This window comes from Vigna unguiculata, chromosome 11 (genome assembly GCF_004118075.2).
Source record: "Vigna unguiculata cultivar IT97K-499-35 chromosome 11, ASM411807v1, whole genome shotgun sequence".
NCBI lineage: Eukaryota > Viridiplantae > Streptophyta > Magnoliopsida > Fabales > Fabaceae > Vigna > Vigna unguiculata.
In genome coordinates, this window is record NC_040289.1 from 12,749,351 (window position 1) to 12,772,875 (window position 23,525).

At 34.1% G+C, this 23,525-nt stretch overlaps 2 protein-coding genes across 9 annotated transcripts; both read left to right on the plus strand.

The window, feature by feature from the left end:
• Positions 1–1,127: 1,127 nt before the first annotated feature.
• LOC114169441 (protein yippee-like At5g53940) lies at positions 1,128–22,959 on the plus strand. 8 transcript variants are annotated; one of them, XM_028054590.1, is made up of 7 exons: positions 1,128–1,248; positions 1,381–1,520; positions 4,120–4,163; positions 6,347–6,421; positions 22,158–22,266; positions 22,453–22,508; positions 22,596–22,959. In XM_028054590.1, exons 2-7 carry the CDS (start codon positions 1,425–1,427, stop codon positions 22,681–22,683), a joined length of 468 nt encoding a protein of 155 aa, XP_027910391.1. In that variant the 5' UTR covers positions 1,128–1,248; positions 1,381–1,424; the 3' UTR covers positions 22,684–22,959. The 8 variants fall into 8 exon arrangements, with proteins under 8 accessions (XP_027910391.1, XP_027910390.1, XP_027910393.1 ...); XM_028054589.1 differs by having other exon boundaries at positions 1,129–1,248; positions 1,364–1,520; positions 22,596–22,931; XM_028054592.1 differs by lacking the exon at positions 6,347–6,421 and having other exon boundaries at positions 1,132–1,248; positions 1,364–1,520; positions 22,596–22,931.
• Positions 12,399–13,674, plus strand: LOC114169440. The gene is made up of 3 exons (XM_028054587.1): positions 12,399–12,709; positions 12,787–12,905; positions 12,991–13,674. Exons 1-3 carry the CDS (start codon positions 12,400–12,402, stop codon positions 13,576–13,578), a joined length of 1,017 nt encoding a protein of 338 aa, XP_027910388.1. The 5' UTR covers position 12,399; the 3' UTR covers positions 13,579–13,674.
• Positions 22,960–23,525: the final 566 nt, after the last annotated feature.

The following is a 23,525-nucleotide window of genomic DNA, read 5'->3' on the forward strand; positions in this document are numbered from 1 at the left end:
TGATATGAAATGCTAATGTGATAATTTAAGTTGATGAATGTTATGAATTGTAATTGACATGTTGTGTATTTGGGGTACTAGTAGACTTCTTAAATTAGACTGATAATGCAAGATTTTGTACAATCCTAATATGCAGAATTATGCAGACTCGCTGATCGAGGATGAACTCGCTCAACGATTCTAAAGGTAGGCTCACTAATTTGGGAGTCGTTGAGCGATAGTCCACTCGCTGAGCAAATCCAAAGTTAGGGACTTACTGACTTGGGAGTTGTTATTTGAGTATCTACTCGCTCAACAAACCCAGAGTCAGAGAGCTTACTAACCTTGTAGTTGTTGGTCGAGAACACCAACTAAACAAGAGGTGTGTATAGTTTTCATAGAAACTCTTAGTAGTTCAATCCTTAAGTTTCTTCTCATGTTTGTATAGTTAAATCCCTTTGGATGATTGTATAAATACTAAATAAGTCTGTGGATTTATCTTTATTAATTATTGAATTTTTTATTTAGTTTTCAATATTATATGGGATGTTACATATTTCGTGTTATTTGTAATAGATTTGTCTACATCACTACTTTCACTAACAATGAAACACAACAAAAGTTACATTTTCTTTTGCATAACAAAGTTAAAACAAAATCATATAATATTATGAAATAAAGATATATATTTCAAATAATCATATATAAATAATTTTATATACTTTTATTATTAAATATTAAATATTATTAGAATAATGTTCGTGCAATGCGCATATACAAAGACTAGTTATAAGTATATACAATGATTTTTTTTTCTTTTTTTAGTTTATCTTTAGATTTAACATTTTTTCAAGAGACCTCAAAATTTAATTTATTCTAATTGATTATGAAAGTTTAGTTCTTTTAATAAAATATTTTCAATTTTATGAAGTTAAATTATGTATCTTAACATATAATAAAATTACTTCAAACTAGCAAGCTTTAAAAGATTAATTAAAATAAATTAAAATTATACAAACATTGAAAAACAAAATCAGGAGAGTTAATTGTTCCTTCTCGTGGAAACTAATGAAGCGAACAATTATTACAACTGTCAAAGCAATCATTGATTAAGATTTATTTTAAGAAGAATTGTTTATGTGCGAATTGAATTAACGGGCCATCAGTTACGATGTAAATAAAATTATCGTTAGGAAGAAAAACCGATGAAAAAAAATTAAAGAAAAAATCTTGGTTGAAATTTTCATTCTACCAGTAACTCAATACCACGTGAGCGTTTTCTTCTCTCTCTCTCTCTCTTGCTAGAATCCTTCAGATGTCTCTTTGTCGTCATAATTCATACGAATTGTCAATTGTATAATTCATTTTTCTTTACCTTGGTAAGCGAATGTTGAAAAATAGTGAGTGGTGGCGACATCAGAGGTTGTCTTTCAAAACCGAAGAAAATGGGAAGAATCTTCACGGTGGAGCTGGAGGGCAAGTCCTACGGTTGCAAGTCCTGCAAAACCCACCTAGCCCTTACCGATGATCTCATCTCTCGGGTACGGTTTTCTCTCTTTCTAACTTTACTCAATGTTAAATAATGTTTTATCTAATATTGTTGTTTGAGATGGGGTTTGTGAGATGAAACCAGCATAAAAGAGCAATTTTTTTTCCTGATTTTAAGAAAAATATGTCTTTTCATTTCAGTTTTCTTATGTCAATATGTGAAAATATTATGTGTTTTTCTATTGGGTTTGTGAGATTTGATAGATGTGATTATATGCTAGAAGAATTTCCCTGATTGTTAGAAATCAAGCTTTGATGAATCGATTATTTATGCTAAGTTGGGTGTGAAGCCTTTACAATTGTGGGTTTTATTTACTACAACTGCAAAGAACAATGTTTGATCCTTGCAATCGGTTTGGTCTACCCAATATTTTAATTTGTGGTCATACGGTGATGAATTTATCGATATCCTTGATATTGTGTAAAATTGTGAACAAGTACAATTGATGGGACTACAAGTATGATGCGGAGATACGAAAAAACCAAACATTGCAGCTGAAGTTATGATTGCAAACTTATTTTTCTAAAAGCCTTGGGTTCATCATTGGGAAATAGCAAAAAATTGACTTTTTGGATGTTAAAATCATCCCTTAATTTTTCACCATATCTTTCTGTGATGGACCAAACTGGTTATTAACCTAGAGTCATAGAAGATTGGACCTTGACTACTGCCTTCAAATTTCTAATTTGAATTTGCATCATTCCAAACAAAATCTGGATGGCAGGGTTATTGATTTAAAAACCCAGTGATAAGTTACACCTTGCACTTAATGTCTAAATTTGTATCAAAGTTTATTGAGTAAGATTCCTGCTAATCTAACAATCATCTGGTTTCGTGGAAAATGGATTTATATGATTATACTAAATAAGTTGGAGAACTTGATGCATTTTGAGGTCTGTTCAATGGTACCCAGAGCTTCTTGAATTTGATTGAGTGGTCATTGGGATTTTTTGTGGCAAAGACAGCTACAATTAACAGTTACATATAGGACAGTTGATGGTTATATTTCTCATTCAGTTGGAAAAGTTTACTCTTAGTAGAACTCAGAACATCATTAGTGGCAATATCATATATTCATCTCTTAAGTTATCTTGTACAAAATCCCTGTGGAAGTATGATATTCTCATCAACATTTCTATTGCAGCTCCTACCATTATTGAAAACAAGAACTCTGGCTAATTTGGTGGAAAAAAAAAAGGCTTATATCCTTCAATTGTCTCCTTGTGGAGTGGGGATTGCCTACAATATAATAACTTCATGGGTCATCTATTTTGACAATGAAGGATGGCAACAAATCTTATTGGGAAATACTGGATTGTTGCATGAATTGTCAATATCCTTCATTTTAGTCCTTTTGCTATATATTCTTGTTCATGGATAAATTGAAGGTACGCTGACAAGATTGCAATCTGCGGTCAAGAGAATTTAGTTCACTCTATAACTTCAATATTGAGGATAAATTTTCAAATTCAGAAATAATTGGATAAGACTGCTTAAGTTTGATGAAGCAATTACTACAAAAGCTTAAGTTGTGTATTGAAGACATAAGAATGACTTTATATCAAATCTTACGTGCTTCTCAAACAAGATCTCTTTTGGCTTTAAGCATGCATAACTTAATTAACCACAGAACATTTGATACTATGGTGAACTAACTATGACAAAATTTTTAATCCATTGGGTAAAAACACATGAACACTTTATATTACATCTGTAACAGCAGGTTGATATGCTAATAGAGGAGTTCACTTAGTATTTGTCCCCTTTATTGGTAGAAATTATCACAGCATCAATATGTTGTCTCAAAAATTATGCTACAATGATGTGAAAAGAGGGTCCTTTGTTATATGACTAGAAAAAGGCTTCAGTAAGAACTTACATGTGTCTTTCTAACTGTTGACGGGATGACTGTCTTAATTCTACCTATTGTGGTTTCTTGAGAGTTTACATGATACCCTGCGTAGAGGTAATCCCCTTATAGGGTTTCACAAGGTTGTTTGTTTTTTGGAGAACTAGTATACATACTGTAATGTCTTTCGGACCATTAAGGGGGAAATCTTAAAAAATCACTGACACTAGTGTAATATGTCCTTTCTTATTGTTAGAGAGAGAGAGAGAGCTAAAACTCTGTGTTTCTAAGACAACATAGATGCTTCATTTATATTAAGAAAATGGAATCAATACAATAGACAGTGGAGACTTGATGTCCTCCAATAAAAAACATATGACATAGGAAAAAATGAAATTGTTTATAATAATGCATATATAGTTTAGATACGTTGTATTAGATTGCATCTACTCCTTATTTATATAATTATAAAACATAATATTTGTTTCTCATTCCATCTTTTTATGGTGTTTATTTTTCAAGATTATCATATACTGTATGAGTAGCTATTTTAATTAAAATATAAGTATTTAGATGAGATGTAAACTATAAGGGGAAATGGAAAATTAACCTTTCCTGCTTCTAATTGAATGTATAATCTTTGTCTTCTAGGTTTTGCTTGGTTTCTACCAGAACGTTACTGTAATTGTTATGCTGGACTAAATTACTTCACATCTTAATATTTGGTTCCTATTCTTCTTAGGCATTTTATTGCCAGCGGGGAAAAGCATATCTCTTCAATAATGTGTGAGTATTTTTTCAATTGTAATCCATTTGTGTTTAAAAGTAATGATTGCAGTATACAGTAACATAATAGTCTTGTGAGTAATGTTATTTAGTGTTTTCATAATACTAGTTAAAAGTTCCATTAAAGCATAGTTTGATACTACTGGAAGTCTAAAACTTATGATGGTCATATTTTGCGAAGTTAAACTTTTGGATGAAATTACGTATTTTTCATTTGGTAATACTTTTTGTTGGAGTATTAGACTGAGGCATTTAAACCATTTGTACAGGATATGAGAATTTATTGGTAGTATATTTAAAATGAAAGATGTTGTACTTTCAATTTGTATGCCATATATTTTTATTTATGTTAATTATTTTGACATACTTTAGAAAAATAGAAAACGGAGAAAATATATTTCAGATAGCTTGAAAAGTCTCCCTAGGTTATTATATTTATACAGAAACTTATATGTGATACAACAATGAAAAGGAAAGAGTAGAAATAGGTAAAGGCAAATCTAGGAACCTTGGTACAAATAGGTACAACTCAACATCTTTTCAATAAAGCTTACTTAGCCTATTCTAAACCTATTTTAACATTCCCCCTGCAAGTTGGAGCATACAGATTGTATGTACTAAGTTTGGAACAAATAAATTCAATCTAAGGCCCTCTCAATGATTTGGCACATTTGTAAATTGATCATTAGATTTGACAAATTTGGTATCAAATTCCTTAAATAACAACTTTTTCTCGAATTAAATGATAGTACATTTCTTTTGTTTGGTCCTCTCATGAAACATAAGATTAGAAACAATGTAAAGAATTTCTCGGTTATCTCAATACATCTTCATTTGTTGAATCTCACAATTTTAGTTCTTGGAGGAATTGATTTACCCATACAAGCACACAAGTGAGAGATGTCATTGCCCTTTATTCAGCTTCAGCAGTTGAATAGGCAACTACATATTTCTTACTTTTCCAAGAAATAATTTTTCTTCCAATGAAAATACAAATAGTATTTGAGATTTCTAAAATCCTTGGTTTGAAAATGATTGCATAAGTGTTCTTCTAGCTTAGAGATTCTAGTAACATCATTCTCTATAATGACTAAATCATTAATATACACTATTAAATACACACATTATCAAGAGGGGGCATGACCATAGAAATTGAATGATCTACCTTTACTGCTTGAGACCAAATTTCAGCCTAAATTTGACAATGTGACTAAATTTTCCAAACCAAGCACATGGAGATTGCTTGAGACCAAAGAACAAGCTGCAAAATATAAAACCAAGGAGGTTGCTCTATGTAGACTTCCTTCTCTATATCACAATGATTAAAAACATTTTTAATATCTAATTGACAAAGAGACTAATATGAATAACTGCCATGGCAAGAAAAGGACATGCCATAGTCATTTATTCCACTAGAGAGAAAGTATGTTGTAATTGAGGCCATTGAGTGTATCCTTTGGCCACCATCAAGTTTTGAGGTGATTAACCTCACCATTGGGTTCAACTTTAATGGCATATACACATACACATACACAATGGTAACCAATCGTCTTTATCTTGAATATAAGAGGAACTAACTCCCATATATTATTATGTTCAAGAGCTTGCGTTTCAAAAATCATGGCTTGTCATCATCCAAGATGATTAGGTGCTTTTATCACATTCTTTAAAATAGGAACAAAAGAAACAAAGAAAATAAATGAAAATAGGTAGGGACAACTTGTAATAGCTAAGAAAATTGTAAATTACGATTAAAATGAATACCTCTTCATAAAGCAATGATCCAACTCAAGTCATCATTATAGAAGTCATGTTATTGAGTGATGATGGAGAAGAACCTTATGAAGAAGACTCATCTTGGAGCATTGGACTACTTATTTGGTTCCTCCATTGATGGGTAATAAGAGGTGGTGATGATGGTTCAAGCAAATTCAATATGGAATTTAGGTTGTCATTAGCAAGAATAAAAGACTCAACAAATGGCATATGTAGGACTTGTTGGACAAAATAAATATCGTATACAAAAGTAGGGAAAAAAGGATTTTGTGTAAAAGGGTGACATTAGCAGACATGTAATACCTTTTTGTTTCAAAAAAGTACCACAATTATCATTTTTTTATGATAAGAAAATCCTATGAAAACATATTTGATGACTCTAATTGATGTTTTATCCAAACATGCAGACATGTCATGAGGAAAGCTTACACAACCAAAAACACGAGGAGAAATATGAAAGATCAGTTTGGAAATAGAATAGAGTGAGGAATTTTACTGTCATGAGAATAAAAGGACATTCTCTTAATAAGAAAACAAATATATAGGATAGCATCAACAATGAAGGACATGTATATTTGCACCAAGTGTTTGTGATTGTTAGATATATTATATTTTATGTTACTTAAGGAAACATAACATCTATTGTTTATCAGGGAAACATAGACATAGTTTGATATTTGTTGATATTGTTTGTCCCAATATCCTCTATTTACCATATTTATGCTTAATTGCCATATATACTTATATCACTATGTATTATAAATATATTCACCCTATATGTATTGTAGACATAAGGGAGATTAACCCTATATAGTTTTTCTCTATATGTAACATGGTATATAGAGATTAAGTTTTTTTTGGCATTTTTTTCTTCGCCCCTACCACTGCAACCGTTGCCACCATTGCCGCTGTCATCAGAGTGTTGGTTTGGACCGGTGGCAACATGGTTTTGATTGTCTCAACCAGGCAACCCCCATGCCACAAGAATCGCCGCCATCAGAGCAGTCACGCTACCTCACGCATCGTTCAAAGTCGCGTCTCCTCCCATTTTGCCGTTGCACGTGGCGGCACATTGCCACTTGATGGAGCTCCAAGCATGGATTTGGAGAGGAGGAACTCCATGGAGGCAGCAGAATGATGGAGCAAGGTTGAAGGTCCATGAGCAATGATATGATTTATGGAAGTGGAGCTCTAGGAAGGAGACTATCCTATGGAAGGAGGCTAGAGGAGCTAAGGTAGCAACTTAGTCTAGTAATGACTCTCAAGGCAATTATGTGGAGTGCTCTCAACATCTATCAATTACCATTCAAAGAGTAACCTTTACACAAGTATAGGAAGCTCTCATTTATAATAGAGGAGCCTTCCTTAATGTATGGAAACTGAGAAGGAAATGAAATGTAAATGCATGGTTTGCTCTCCAAGTTGCTCATGAAACCATTGGATGCAAAGGAGACAAGGATCACGCGCCAAGTGGCATCCTTCACATGTCTCATGCTTGGTTCATGCCTGGCACCATGTGGAGATGAGTCTTGAAGAATAATTCTTGGCCAAGTGCACAATTGTGCTTGAATTAGCCTAATTTGCAAGCTAGTCAACAAGTTCAATAGCCCTTAATAAAGCATGGCCTAACAAGTGGGCCAAAATTAAAGTCTATACTAATACTTTGACATGCAACCTCTCATATTTTAACATCCTCCTTGGCCCATGAAGAGAGAATTTGAAGCCCATGAGGATTTTGGCCATCTTGAGTGAAGCCCATTTGAATCTTTCTTAACATGCTTCTTATTATGCCTTCGATTGGGCTTGGGCCTTGAGGTGAATGTGGGCCATGTAATGGGCTTTGGGTGGATTCATCACCACTCCTCTCCGATAGTAATAACCTACATCGACATCACCTCTTCATCCTTTTTCTAGACCTAACCTCATTGATCCAATCATACCTCTTTGGTGTTTTAGGGTTTTTTTCTTTCTCTTCCTCCATGATGTCCTTTATTGCCTCTTCCAATTCTAATACCTCTGACTTGGACATCAAACATTAAACTTTGGCTAGAAGTTACTGGTATCTTGTATCACTCTTTATTATAAATATATTCACCATATTAAGAAGTGAAGTTTAGGTTTGTAAAACTTGTAACTTAAGATTTGCACCCACTTAGATATTGTAAATTTATCTTATCTCCAGTTGAAATGATACTTCCAACACATGAATTCTAGCAGATGAATCCTCTAGTGTTAGCCACATTCTATATTTCCCAGTAGGAGAACATAGATTTCTAATTTGGCATGACATTGTTGCTACCACCCAAGCAACACACTTGAATATAGCCACCACCTCTGAATGAGTAAGGACACTCATTAAAGTAACAGGTGTCATACGGTTATAATGATTAAGTGTAATCGGTGAAGGCTCAGGAAAGCTCAAACAAGACATTCTTCCTTATGTTAAAGATAGCCTCTCATTAGACAACCTTTGGTGTTTTACAATGAGCTGATCTTTGTTTTGTATATATCGAAGTTTTATAGTAAAGGTAAAAACACCATGTCACAGTCCAACATGCAACTTAAGACACATGTTCATAATCTTGACCCATTTACCAATGCTTAGTAGGTGGAAGTGACTCTTTTGAACACCTTTCTCAAAAAGTTATTTGAATGATGGATCTAACAGTTAGGAAAGTACATAAAATCTCTCTTTTCAAAGAGGATAGTTCTAGGTGTAAATGAGTTGACATTTAAGTTCATCTTATATGTTTAAACGTATGACATTTGGTTGGGTATTAGTTCCATCCAGGCAAAGATAAACCATTGAACTTTTGCAGCCTCACTATGGTAAAGGAGGATCTTGCATGTTAATTTAATGTAGGTTTTTTCCTTCATTTCTCTAAACATACGAAATTTACTAGAATCTTCATGAAGCTAGAAATTGGCAAGTCATTTTCTCAACTTATCTATGAGCATCTTGGCTTTATATCAGGGTTGAAATTTAGAAGAAACTTGATAAGGGTCAAAGTCATCATCATCATTGCCTTTATACAAAGCAAATATGGAACAACATTTTTTGAAAGCAACATTTATTTTCTATTATATGCTTTTGCCAAAACACAACATAGTTGAATTACATCCCCAACTGCAGCATCAAGGTGAAAATTTTCACTATTTGCAGTAAAAATGTTGATAGACATGCTGACATCGGATGTGTGTCATCAATTATTCTGAGGACACAACAATAATTTGTGTCTATTCTTATCTTTGCAAAGGTGGTTTCAATAACAATGTCAATCTGAAAATCTATGCTCTCTACTATTGGAAAATATAGAATGTAGCTCATTCAACTACTAAAATTCATGCTTATATAATTATTGACGATGGAAAGATACTTTTTTATGGTTATCATGGTGCTGAAAAGTTAAGAATAAAGCTAAATAAATTACTTGGAGTATCTGAATGTGATGGTATTAGAGCCATTGTTAGAGTTTTATAGATCAACTTTTTTGTGTTTCGGTAAACAAATAGCATAGGGAAGTAAATGTTGCTTTCAAAATATGTTGTTCCTTAGTTGCTTGTATTTAGGCAAAGATGATGATGACTTTGACCTTTATCAAATTTATTTTAAATTTCAACTCGAACATAAAGACAAAATGTTCATAGATAAGCTGAGAAAATGGCTCGCCAATTTTAGGTTCATGAAGATTCTAGTAAATTTATTATGTTCATTGAAATGAAGGAAGAAACTTACATTAAATTGACATGCAACATCCTCTTTTACTATAGTGAGGCTGCAAAAGATCGATGGTTTATCTTTTTTTGGGATAATATTGATACCCAACCAAATGTCATACATTCAAACCTATAAGATAAACTTTAAGCTCAACTGGAACCTTCGCCTTTGCAAAGAGATATTTTATGTACTTTCCTAATTGTTGGATCCATCCTTAGAATAGTTTTTAGGAAAGGTATTAAGAAGAGTCACTTCCACCTTTTAAGCACTGGTAAATGGGTCAAGATTACAAATATGCATCTTAAATTGCATGTTCGATTGTGGCATGGTGTTTTTATCCTTACTAAAAAACTTCGATATAAACAAAACAAAGATCAACTCATTATAGAACATCAAAGGTTGTCTAATGAGCAGTGTTGTTTAATATCGACCATGGCGTCGATATGGCGGAAACCGGTAGCGGTTTTCCAGCCAGCCGCCATAACAAGGCGGGGGCGAATCGGAATTTGCGTGGCGGGTGGCGGTTGCTCGTGGCGAAAATCTCGGACAGCAGGAGAAGAGAAGAGAAGAAAGAAGGAGAAGAAAGAAGTTGTGCAGTGGCGTGTTGGTTGCAACTGGTTGCATGAAGAAAGAGAAGATAGCCAAAAACTAAAAACCTAAACCTAATAAACCTAATTGGTTTGAAATTGGGCCTTGGCCCACTTCCGCATCCAAATTTCTTCATTCACCCATTTAATATTCATTAATATTCAGCATTGATCAAACGTACACCGTTACCTTATTTCAACACTGACCATCCAAATTTCTTCATTCACCCATTTAATATTCATTAATAATCAGCCACGATCAAACACGTCCATATTTTTTCACTGTTACCTCATTTCAACTCTGATTCTGTTTTTATTCTATTCCCAGATAATAAACTTAAAAATTTGATTACGTCCAAATTACTTTTTTCTTATGATTTTATTTTTCTACCATAATTTTAGTTACCATATTTATTTTTTCAATTACCATATTTATTTTTTAAAATCTAAGCCTGGCCCATTAAACTAATATTTAACCTAGTCTTGTGTAAAACTTTCTTCATTCTCCACTATTTTGTTCTATTCAATACCAAAAGTCCTTAAAGTTTTCCTACTTGCCGCTGCCACCACTGCAATCAGCTGCCACCCATTACCACCAGCTGCCACCGCCGGCCACCACCGCCGCCGACCGCCACCGCCGCCGATCGCCACCGTCGCCACCGTCGCCAGCCACCACCGTCAAGTTTGTTTTTTTTTTTATTTTTTTTATTTATCTTTTCTATTTGTCTAATTTTACTATAATTATTTTGTAAAAAATATACCTATTTTTCAGCAATAATAATGGCCAATGATAATGATCCTTCAAGAACATCCCAAAGGAGTCCGGGATGGAAATATTGTCATCCGATGGATGAATCAAATTTAAATACAACTATTTGCAATTATTGTGCGAAAGTCATAAAAGGAGGAGTTACTAGAGCAAAAGAACATCTCATGGCAAAAAAGAGCAATGTTGCTGCTTGCACCAAGACTCCGAAAAATGTGAGAGAAGAACTTTGAAAATTATATAAAGAAAAAGCAGATAGCTCCTCTATCAATCTTAGATATAATGCAACCAATGATAACCATAAGAGTGAAGATGAAGTTGAAATTTCTACGGCTAGCAATGATAAAGGGAAAAATAGTGGTGGAAGGAAAGGACCAATGGATATGTTTTGCAGAAATCCAGCCGCTGTGATAGAGAAGAGAAAAAAGGAAAAACTAAGGCAAGCTAACATCAAAGAGACATGCTCGATTTTGGTACCAAGCAGGCTTGTTATTCAACCTTGTGAAATTGAAAAGTTTTCAAAATATGATTGATGCCATAGGTGCTTATGGACCCAATTTACCCACGCCTAGTTATCATGAAATCAGAGTTCCGCTTCTCAACAAGGAAGTTGAGTACATTGAAAAGTTGTTGCAAGATCATAAATTGCAGTGGAGCAAACATGGTTGCTCTATTATGTCAGATGCATGGACTGATCGAAAGCAACAATGCTTGATTAACTTTTTGGTGAGTTCCCCTGCAGGGACAATGTTTGTCAAGTCCATTGATGGTTCAAACTTTGTGAAGACAGGAGAAAAACTATTTCAGATGCTTGATTCCCTTGTGGAGGAAATTGGAGAAGAAAATGTTGTTCAAGTTATAACAGATAATGGGAGCAATTATGTGTTGGCTGGTAAGTTGTTAAGAGAAAAGACCTCATCTCTATTGGACTCCTTGTGCTGCCCATTGTATAGATTTGATGCTTGAGGATATTGGAAAGCTTCCTTTGATAAAGAAGACAATTCAAAGAGGAATTAGTCTTGTTGGCTTTATTTATAGCCATTCTAGTACCTTGAGTTTGTTGAGACAATTTACAAATAAGAGGGAATTAGTAAGACATGCAGTTACAAGGTTTGCTACCTCCTATTTATCATTACAAAGGTTGCATCAAGAGAAGGGAAGTTTGAGAAAGATGTTCACTTCTGATGAATGGAGCAATAACAAGCTATCAAAGGAAACCAAGGGGAGGGAGGCTACAAAAATTGTTCTTATGCCTTCATTTTGGAATCAAGTAGTATTTACTCTCAAAGTCATGGCTCCTCTTGTTCATGTGCTTCGTTTAGTTGATGGGAAAGAAAAGCAGCTATGGGTTATATATATGAAGCAATGGAGAAAGCCAAGGAAACAATAATGAAGTCGTTCAACAACGATGAAAGTAAATACAATGATGTATTTACAATTATTGATAATAGATGGACATGTCAACTTCATCGCCCCTTGCATGCTGCTAGTCACTTTTTGAACCCAGAGTTCTTTTATTCCAACCCAGACATGGAATATGATTTGGAAGTTACAAATGGATTATATGATTGCATTAGGAGGTTGGTGCCAAGTAAAGATGTGCAACAAAAAATTTTAACTGAGTTGCCTCTTTATAAGAGTGCAAATGGACTCTTTGGTGATGATTTTGCCAAAGAATCAAGGAAAACCACAGCCCCAGGTGAGACACTTAAACACTTTTTAAATTGTGCTAAGATATAATGGTTACATTCTAAGCTACTTTCATTGCTTGTGTAGCTCAATGGTGGAAGAATTATGGGCATGCAGCTCCCAACTTACAAAAACTAGCTATCAAGATTTTAAGCTTGACATGTAGTTCATCGAGATGTGAGCGCAATTGGAGTGTTTTTGAGCAAGTAATAAGACAACTCATTTCATTATTATATTAGTTTGTAAGTTGTAGAAAGAAATTAATTTACATATTACTTATTCACATTGCAGATTCATTCAAAGAAAAGGAATAGACTGGACCACAAAAGGTTGCATGATTTGGTTTATATAAAGTATAATCAACAACTTGCTCAAAGATACAATATTAGGGATGAAACAGGCCCTATTTTATTGAATGACATTGATGAATGTAATGAGTGGTTAGTGGGAGAAGTTGATGATGATAACGATAATGAAGAGGGAGGTAATGATTTGGTTTTTCATAATGATCCCGCTCTTAATTGGGCAACTGTTTATGAAGCTTCAGGTATTGGAGAACCAGTAGTTTATATAAGGAGACAAACAACTAATAAAAGAAAGCAACCATCAAGTGATGGTATTGTTATTGGATCTTCCCATGCTTCTAAGAAAGGTCCAGGTGCAACTCCAACTCCAACTCCAACACAATCTAAGAAGGGTAAAGAGAGGACTCAAATTCAAGTTCAAAATGAATTGCATGATAGCTCTGATTCCGAGTTTGAAAGATTACTTAACTTTGACAAGAGTCTCTCAGAAGGGGAAGAGGAGGAGGGATATGCCCCATTGGATGATGACATTGAAGACAATTATGTTGGAATTGAAGAAGAATATGATGATTAGAAAGAGACTTAATACATACATTTAATGATTTTTTGCTATTTTATGTTTTGAACTTTAAATTTGTAGTGTTTTGAATTTTTATACATAACATCATTACTTTTTCATTAAAATTATATGTGGTGGTATTATATTTTTTTTTATAAAGGTTATGGTTTCCGTTATAATTACTTCCGCCATAACCCGTTATGGTTTCCGTTATAACTTTATAAAGGTTTTTGGGGTTGCCGATATTTTCCGTTATCCGATATCAATAACACTGCTAATGAGAGACAATCTTTAACATTAGAATACCTTGTTTGAGCTTCCGTGAGCCTTGATTACAGTCATTCATCATGATCGTATTACACATGTTACTTTAATGAGCGTACTCACTCATTCAGAGGTAATGACAACTCTATGCCAAGATGAAAATCTATTCTCTTCTACTATTGGGATATATTGAATGCGACTAACACTAGAGGATGCAATTACAAGAATCTGTGCTTATATAATTGTTGAGGATGAGGAGACATTTTTTTATGGTTATCCTGACGCTGAAAAGTTTAGAAGAAAGCTAAAACTATTACTTGGATTATTTGAATGTAATGGTTTCAAAGCCATTGTTACAGATTTCTTGGGCAAATTGTTCCACTCACTATTGGACCACCCAATAATGTCTTGTGTCATGCTCGAGATGTATATAACTCAGCGTGTCGGTGTGTTGGAAATCTCACATCGACTAGAGATAAAGCCAATTTATAATATACGTGTGAGTGACAACCTCCCCTTAAAAGTCGATTTTTTGGGGTTGAGTTAGGCTTACAGTCCACTTCTTAACTCACCCTATGTGTATTTTAGACACAAGGGAGACTAACCCTATACATTTTTTCTATATATTTAACATGGTCACCAGAGCTTTAGGTTTTTTGGATTCTTTTCGTCGCCTTTGCCATTGCAACTATTGTCGCCGTCGTCAACCACCATCGAAATTGTTGTCAGAGTGTTACTTTCGATCGGCGACCACACAATTTTGATCGTCTCGACCAAGCGATCTCCACTTCGTAAGAATCGTCGCCATCAGAGTAGCCATTCCCTCACATGACGTTTAAAGTTGCCCCTCCTCATGTTTCGCCACCACATGTGGCCACTCCTCTTCAGTAGCGATCACCTGGGCCAGCATCACCTCTTCATCCCCTTTCGGGATTTGGCCATGTTGATCCGATTGGAGCTCTTTGGTGTTTTAGGATATTTTATCTCTCTTTTCCTCCATGACATCTTCTGCTACCACTTTCAAATTTGATATCTCATATGTCATTGTGTGTTTGACCCGTCAGCCTTTACTAACTGTGTCTGCACTTTATTAGTTTGAAATGATGATTTAAGCCAAGAAAGGGGGTTGTATTGGTTGTTTAAAACTTTTACGAAAACATAAAACCCTTTTTGATTGAATCAAATAGACAATGAAATTCGAATACAAAAGTTGATGACTAGTACAATTTCAATCGGTCAAAAAATAAAACAGCAGACTAAATTGTTCTTAAGCCTATGAAATAGTCGATTAAAATTTCAAATCAATCGGCTAAAATCCTTAGAATTTATGCAGAATGCAGAATTTGCAGATTTAACTCAAACAATAAACTTTTACATACAAGACTTGTTTCAATCAATATTTCTAACAAGTATACAACCTCATATTACACAAGAACACATGAAAGCACAACAAAGAGTTGATTACTTGGTTTTCTAGAGTTTTTAGAGTGATTCAAAGTGAGTGAAATGAAGGAAAGAGAATTGCACAATTGTTTTTATATTGGTTCACTCAATCACCGAGTTACATCCAGTTTACCAAAACATGAGCCTAATTTCCACTATATTCAAAAGTTTTACAAATCACACACCAAGATTACACTTTTGAACAATGAAACTCCCAAGATTTTTGACTCACAAAAATCTAGACTAACACCCTGCAAGAATCACACTTACAAACCTGAAATCACATCAGGCAAACAAGTAGAGGCACAAGAACTACAAAACCTGATGGTGGCTCTCCCTAACTAACCATACATGTGTTCTTCAAGCTAATCCCAAGCCAAAATGCCCCAAAGATAAACCAAGATCATCAATCAACACGTTGTAGTTGTGCATTGTAGAGAGAGAGATAGAGAGAGAGTTTTTCAGTGATGAATGACAAGATTTCTCCCTCTAAAACTCAGAATTGTACCTTTGCTCTCAAAAACACAGCTTATATAGTCATTCGAAATAATTCAACTGATTGAATACATTCATACTAGAAACTATATACAATAAGCCTTTTAACTTGTTAAAACCCTTTTTAAGAGATTATGAATGACACACTAAGACTAACAAGACATCTAACTTATGTCATATAGCCTATCAACATGATATAACACCTAATCATTACATTTAACACATTATTTCCATATTTAATACACTAGAAACATAATCTTCAAGTGGATCTTCATCAATCTTCATCAAACACATGTGATCTTCATGCACTTGGCTTTATCAAATCTTTGCTTCAAGATTGCTTGTGCCAACACACTTGCCCATTGATAAGTTAGATGACACGAATTATACGACTTAGACATCAAATATTAAACTTTAGCTCAAGAGTCAGTGGTATCTTCATCATCTTACTTAAAAGGTGACTAATATTGCTCCTGATAATTTCCCCGTTGGAAGAGAATCGATGATTAGGTATGCATGGTTCTAAAAATATACCATCCAATCTTCTTTAAAACAAATGTTCCAGCCTACGAAACATGTTCTGAAGTCTTGGAAGAGTGCAAATTATTATATACACCAATGATACTCAATGTCTTATAGTGTTTGTTACGACCTTTTTAATATTGTTCATTTTCGAAATTAGGACCCTATGGCTGATTATTTTGGGTAAGATGCATGGTCTTCTTCGTGAATTTAATGAGTTATTACCTCTTGTGTCTACTCCTATCCAAAATTAGTGCAACAGTCAAAGTTCTTCATGGTTTTGACTTTACATAGATTTGCTAATAAATATTCAAATGTATGTGATCAGATTTTGAGTTCCCCTATTATACCTTAGTTTATTTATACTTATTCCACCCTTTTGCATGAGCCATGTAAACCTCTCAATGATACACACCTTTTTTTCCAATGATTTTATTGCTTTGGCATCTAAACGTGAGGATCGCAATCGCTCTCGCAAGCCAGGAAAAGGGCGTAACAAGTATGACCATTGTGGTAGGCTAGGCCACAAAATTAATAGATGTTATGCATTACATGATTATCCTCCTTGATTGGTTGTTGTTACTCAGACTAATCCTCCCTCACAACCATCTACTGTGGATCCCCTCCATCTGATCTTGCCAACAAATCTGCTATTATCAATGAATTTCTTAAATGGTCTAAGGATCGTAAATCCACTAGTTCCACTACTTTTGTTGCATGCACAGGTACATCTTTTGTTGGTCTAACTCAATCTTCGTCTATTGGTCCTTGGGTTCTCGACTCAAGAGCCATAAATCACATTACTGGTAACAAATCTTTGTTTTCCTTTTTATCCTCTTCGAATAATTTTTCTTCTATTACAATGGCTAATGGATCTAGGATTTTAGCTTAGGGTGTTGGGACTGTTAACCTTTTTCCTTTTTGATCCATTAATAATGTTCTTTATATCCCTGGGTCCTTTTAACTTATTATCCAATAGTCTTTAATTTGTTCTCTGATCGTATTATTTCTCTTACCAAAACTTTTGTTTTTTTATCCGATCGGAGTTCAAGATAGGTGATTGGCATCGGATTGAGTCTCATGGTCTTTATATCTTCGCCCTTCTACACATGTTGACACAGTTATGGAGTCTCCATCTCTCTCTCTCCTTCATGCCTAGTTAGGTCATCCATGTCTAGCCAAATTGCAACAGCTTATTCCCAACTTATCCAAGTTGTCTAGTTTGGTGTGAGTCGTGTCAATTAGGAAACATAGCTACAGTTCCTTTCCTACTAGTGTCTCACAACGTGCTTCATCCCCTCTTGCCTTAGTTCACTCTAACATTTGCGACCCTAGTAGTATTAAGTCTAGTTTAGGTTTTTAATATTTTGTTACTTTCATTGATGATTATTCTAGTTGTACTTATTTATTTCATATCTTTCAAACCTTTTATAATAAAACTTAACCTTCGTTTTGTGTTTCTGTTCAAACTTTCCGAAGTGATAATGGCTGTGAATATCTTTCAAATTCTTTTAAACAATTTATGGCCTTTAATGGCATTCTCCATCAAACTACATGTGCTTATACACCTCAACAAAATGGGGTGGTTGAACGCAAAAATAGACATCTTATTGAAACAACTGGTACCTTTTTAATTCATAGTGAGGTTACTCAACCTTTTAGGGTGATGTTATTCTTATTACATGTTATCTTATTAATTGTATGTCATCTTCGGTTGTAGATAACAAAATTCCTCATTTTATTGTATTTCCTCATGAATCTCTCCATCCCTTGCCTCTGAAAGTTTTTTAGTCTACATGTTTTGTTCATAATTTTGATTCTGGTTTTGATAAGCTATCTCCTAGATCACACAAATGTGTTTTTTAGGATTTACTCGATCACAAAAAGAATACAAGTGTTTTTCTTCTTCTCTTAACTATTATTTTGTGTTTGTAGATGTCATCTTCCTTCAATGAGTTTTCTTTTTAATTCAAGGGTCATTCTTCTTTTAGTGTGTCTCTAGTTAATATTCTTGTTATATATGATCCTCCTGTTTGTACATAATCCACCGTCAGATTCTCCTCCTCCACCGTCTATTCAGGTATATAGTCGAAGACATCGTCCCCAACAACCACCAAGTGACTCACTTCAAGTGTCAACTATTTTGTCTCCTCTAGCTCCGACAATTGTTCTGACCTTCCAATTTCACTCCATAAAGGTATAATTCTACTCGTAGTCCTTCTCCAAGTTATATTGCTTTGAGTTATCATAGATTATCTTCACATTTTTATACATGTCTTTCATTTATTTCTTTTGTGTCCATTCCAAAATTTGTTATTGAAGCCTTAGCCCATCTTGGTTAGTATCAGGCCATCCCAGATGAAGCAACACCTTTGCCACCATTTTCAAACCGAAAAGCTTGGCAAAGTCAGATATTTCTTAGGTACTGAGGTAACGCAATCCAATGATGGTATTGTTATATATCAAAGGAAGTGCATTGAATATTTTGGAGGAAACTTGGTGGATGAATTCAAAACTTGTTGACACACCATGGATCCTAGTACCAAACTTCTACCAAATCAGGGTGGCCTCAAATCCTAAGCAGTATAGAAGATTGATTGGAAAATTAAATTACCTTATAGTTACTCGTCCTGACATTTTCTTTGCAGTCAGTACGGTGAGCCAATTTCTCAATTTTCCATGTGAAAAACATTGGAATGCAGTCATTCGTATATTAAAATACATTAAAGGATCTCGTAAAGGTTTGTTATATGGTTCAAATAACCATACAAGAGTTGTTTTCTATTGAGATGCTGATTGGACATGATAAAACATCTACTTCTAAGTATTGTGTCTTCATTGGTGGTAACTTGATTTCATGGAAAAGTAAGAAATAAAATGTTGTGGCAAGATCTAGTGCAGAAGCAGAATATAGAGTTATGGCTTCAGCCACTTGTGAACTTGTTTGGCTTATAGCAATTTCTTAGAGAGTTACAATTTGGAGATGTCACTCAAACGACTGTTATATGTGATAATCAGACTACTCTATCAGTTTTAATCATGTCTTTCACAAGAAGACGAAACACATTGAGCTTGACTCTAATCTGACTTTTTGAAATGACTTGAGAGGTGTAGATAAGTGGTAGTTGGAAACAGCGAAAGTGAAATACCACTATTTTTTATGTTATTTTACTTATTTTGTTAATTGAAGGCGGGACTCTGCCCCTCTTTTTGGACCCAAGTCAGTTACAAATGTTAGCTGTTTGATCCTACCAATAGTCATATGCTTGTCTCAAACATTAAGCCATGCATGTGTAAGTATGAACTAATTTAGACTGTGAAACTGTGAATGGCTCATTAAATCAGTTATAGTTTGTTTGATGGTATTTACTATTCAGATAACCGTAGTAATTCGAGAGAAGATTGTATCTAGAGACATCAAGATTGAGTTTGTTAACTCAAGATCAATTAGCATATATTTTCACTATGTTTTTAAGAGGATCTTGAATTGATTATATTTGTAGCAAGTTGCATACGATTTATATGCACCAGCTTGAGGAGGAGTGTTAGATATATTGTGTTTTATGTTAATTAGGGAAACGTAGGATTTATTGTTTATTAGGGAAACATAGACATTGTTTGATATTGGTAGATATTGTTGATATTATTTATAACAATATATTCTATTTATCATATTTATGTTTGGTTGTCATATCAACTTATATCACTACTTTTTATAAATATATTCACCTTATGTGTATTTTAGATGTAAAAGGAGACTAACTCTACAATTTTTCTCTATATTTAACAGCTATGTCAAGTTATGTCGTTTTGCTAAGGTGTGTGAGGGCAAATAGAGTGATGTAGAATGCCATGTGAGCTTAAAAGATTGAAGAGACAAGGTGGAACACGAAGAACAAATTTTAAGTTTAAAGAAGGAGAAAGGGAAACTTGACCAGTTCCTTAAAAAGAAACTTTAGATACATTGGGTAGGGTTATGAGATAAGTTTTAGGAAAGGTGTTGGAGATCTCACATCGACTAGAAATAATATCAAATTATAGTATATAAGTAGGTGTAAACATCACCTTAGAAATCAATTTTGTGAAATTAAGTTAAGCTTAAAGTGCACTTTATAAGAAAAGGAAAGAGAAGAGAACAAAGAGGTGTTATCAAAAATATGATTAGAACCATGAGTCAACTTTTCACAGATTGTGAAATGTCAATTGTTGACAAACTAGGAGTTGTAGATGATTGTGCAAGACCTCTAGATTTCAATCTCATATTTTTTATATCTCTCATTACAAAACTTTGGTTCAACAACCTTAGATATGGAGACATTGGTTTTGTTTGGGAGAGTGGCAATTTAGGATGTCCTCTACCAGCACTTACTCCTCCAATTCCACATCAACCTTTTCAACGTGGAGATAACATGGCTGAAGATTTCGTAGATCTTGAAGATTGTGAAAAATCGTTATGTAGTTCTTCAATAGCATAACAATCATCAGCAACAAAAGACATTGTGAAAAATTGTGTAAGCAATAACTATTGAATTACTTTTCTTGATAACAAAAACAAACAATACACAAGTATTTAAAAAACAAAATCATGATAAAAGGAAATAAATATCCAAAATTAAAGACTCTAAATTAGGAGCAAATCTACCTGATAAACTCCTAATCCCAATCACTTAATTTTATAGTGTTACAAACCAATATATATTCCATAAATGTGCAAAATTTACACCTATATTTCAACAGACATCATATAACATGATTTGCATGTTGAAGAAGTGCTTGCTTGTGGGTAGAATCATAGACATCAAATGTCATTTGCAAAGATACTTTGAGTCTTCTTCCAAAAAGTTGTGCAAGTTTTGAAAGTTTTGAGGGTTCCCAATATATTGGGTTCCATAGATTGCCATAGTAGAACACAGTAGAAAATCCAACTTTTGCCATTGTGCTGAGTTTTCTTATGAGATCTCACTTAGATCTTTTTCAAAGTTATGATGGAACCATTGGCCAAGAAACCAAAGTTCCATAGAAGCTGCTCAATCCATTCAAGCTTTTTTGATGTTATGGAAGGAGAGCTTGAAAAATAGTTTGCTGGTCCATAAGCCATTCCAAGAGGCACAAAACAGAGTGTGGTGCTCAATAGTGAATGAGAGATTTTTCTCAATATTCAATAGTATTATTCAAAATAACTTTTTAATAAAGCTTACTTGTATCCTATTCTAACTGATTTTGTGAATATAGGGAAGCAATGCATGAAGTGTCAGGAACACGAGCCTAGAAAGAAAACAAAGCTAATTTGAAATGATTTCATTTTATGTATTAATAGTTCATACCTAATATCCAACACTAATGACTTAGGCTCAGGAAAGGAAAAAAAAAGCTAATCATGAATTAGTTAGCTTAACTTCATATTATAGTCTTTTTCTAACAAAAATGTCTTTTAACTTTATGCTTGCTAATGCATTTCTTTTTTCACACACATTATTGTTAAATGAAAACGAGAAATAGATTAAAGGCATGCTTAGGTAATCAACATCAGGGTTTATTACTAGCTAGCCATTATTCTGTTTGCGTAATTTGGTTGGTTAAACTTGTGACCTTCCTAGATTTAACTTATTTCAGAAAGATTCATCACAGATTCCTTGAAAATAGCTAAAGAAATATCAGGATGGTTACCAGCCTTTTCACAAGCTTAATCCAACACCGCCCTTTTTGAGCTTAAGCTTCGTTTCTCTTTCAGAAACATGCTAAGCTCTCTTTCCTAACTGGGCTATTTTTCAGGAGTTGTTTGATCTAGTTTTTGTTAGATGAAAATATAACTACGTCTGAAGTTTCCAATTCTTATGGGTATGCTTTTTGTCTTCAACCCCATGATCCAGTGTGAACTTCACGATTGGAGTGCTAGAGGAAAGGATGATGCTTTCTGGACTGCATACTGTGGCAGATATCTTTTGTTGTTGCTGTGGTCAAATAGTTGGCTGGAAATATGTAATTCTCCTCCTGCCCTCTCTCTTTTTGGTATAGAAAATATCTGAATGGGTGCTTTAGGTCAAATCTATTACACGTTTATTTGCATGGATGACCAGAAAGTTTTTCATGCATTATCTTTACTATTTTGTTTCAGCTTTCTGTTATATTACTTTTGACCTTTTTAAAATTGCATTTTTCTCTCAGGAGTCTGCACATGAGAGAAGCCAAAAGTATAAAGAGGGGAAGTTTGTTCTTGAAAGGTATATTGTTGTGACAATTTGAGTTATGCTTCTTTATCCTCCATAGTTTGTTATACTGATTGTGCATGTTGTGGCATTGTCATGTAGCAGAGGAAGGATTGTTGATGAAATTGATTTTACCGCTGAATTCCATATTGAGAGTTGCGTCAGCATGAGTGATGCTGAAGATGCTTAATCATATTAAAGTATCCTGTACTTATCAGATCATGTAAAAGAGGAATGGATAGTTTTTTATATATGAAAATAATGTAGAACCATGGAAATGTTCAAATCAAAATTTGTTATGCTATTTCCTAGTAATAGTAGGTAAAAATTAGTAGAATTCTCAATGGTATTTCATCTTTGAAAACAGAAAGAGATGAATAAGCTGTTTCAGAATTTCCCTTCTTTCATGCAAAGATCTTGGTTAGAACCTTCCTAAAATGACATATATCCTTTAAATTTCCTTCAATATTATGCTCAAATGTGATATGCGGCAACAAAGTCGAATCAATTTAATTGAATTTGGATTGGATATAGATTAGATGATTTTTTGAATTTTAAATATCCAAAATCAATGTGCTTCAAAGTTGAGTGAAGTTGATTCAGGCCTAAGTCGAACTAAATTGGTAAAGGTTGGATCAAGTCACCTTAGACTAAAAGTCGAGCTGAGTTGGTTTTAAATATAGTTCAAGACAAATTAATCTAAGCCAAATGTCGAAATGAATCGGATCAAGCCAAGGTCCAGTTAAGTCGTCCTGAGTCCAGGTCAAGTCAAGCAATCCAAACTTAAAACAAGTTAAGTTAGCTCAACCCCAAGTTTTGGGATGACTCATATTGAGCCAAGTCACTTGACCCAAGTCTACTCAAGTTGAGATCGATGCGAGTTGGTTTGAGACCAAGTCGAGGCGAGCTAGCTTGATCTATAGTTAAGGTGAGTTTGTTAGATCCAGGTTGAGTTGAGTTTGCTAGGGCAAAGGTCAAAGGGAGTTGGCCTTGGCCTAGGTTGACTCAAGTCAAGTTTTATCAAGTCGATGC

Excerpts from the sequence above, each read along its gene's own strand:
- LOC114169441 (XM_028054590.1), top strand. The coding sequence starts at position 1,425 with ATGGGAAGAATCTTCACGGTGGAGCTGGAGGGCAAGTCCTACGGTTGC. Across the intron at positions 1,521-4,119 it reads CCGATGATCTCATCTCTCGG|GCATTTTATTGCCAGCGGGG; the intron begins GTACGGTTTTCT and ends TATTCTTCTTAG. Across the intron at positions 22,267-22,452 it reads AAATAGTTGGCTGGAAATAT|GAGTCTGCACATGAGAGAAG; the intron begins GTAATTCTCCTC and ends TTTTTCTCTCAG.
- LOC114169440 (XM_028054587.1), top strand. The coding sequence starts at position 12,400 with ATGAAGTCGTTCAACAACGATGAAAGTAAATACAATGATGTATTTACA. Across the intron at positions 12,710-12,786 it reads AAGGAAAACCACAGCCCCAG|CTCAATGGTGGAAGAATTAT; the intron begins GTGAGACACTTA and ends TTGCTTGTGTAG. Across the intron at positions 12,906-12,990 it reads ATTGGAGTGTTTTTGAGCAA|ATTCATTCAAAGAAAAGGAA; the intron begins GTAATAAGACAA and ends TTCACATTGCAG.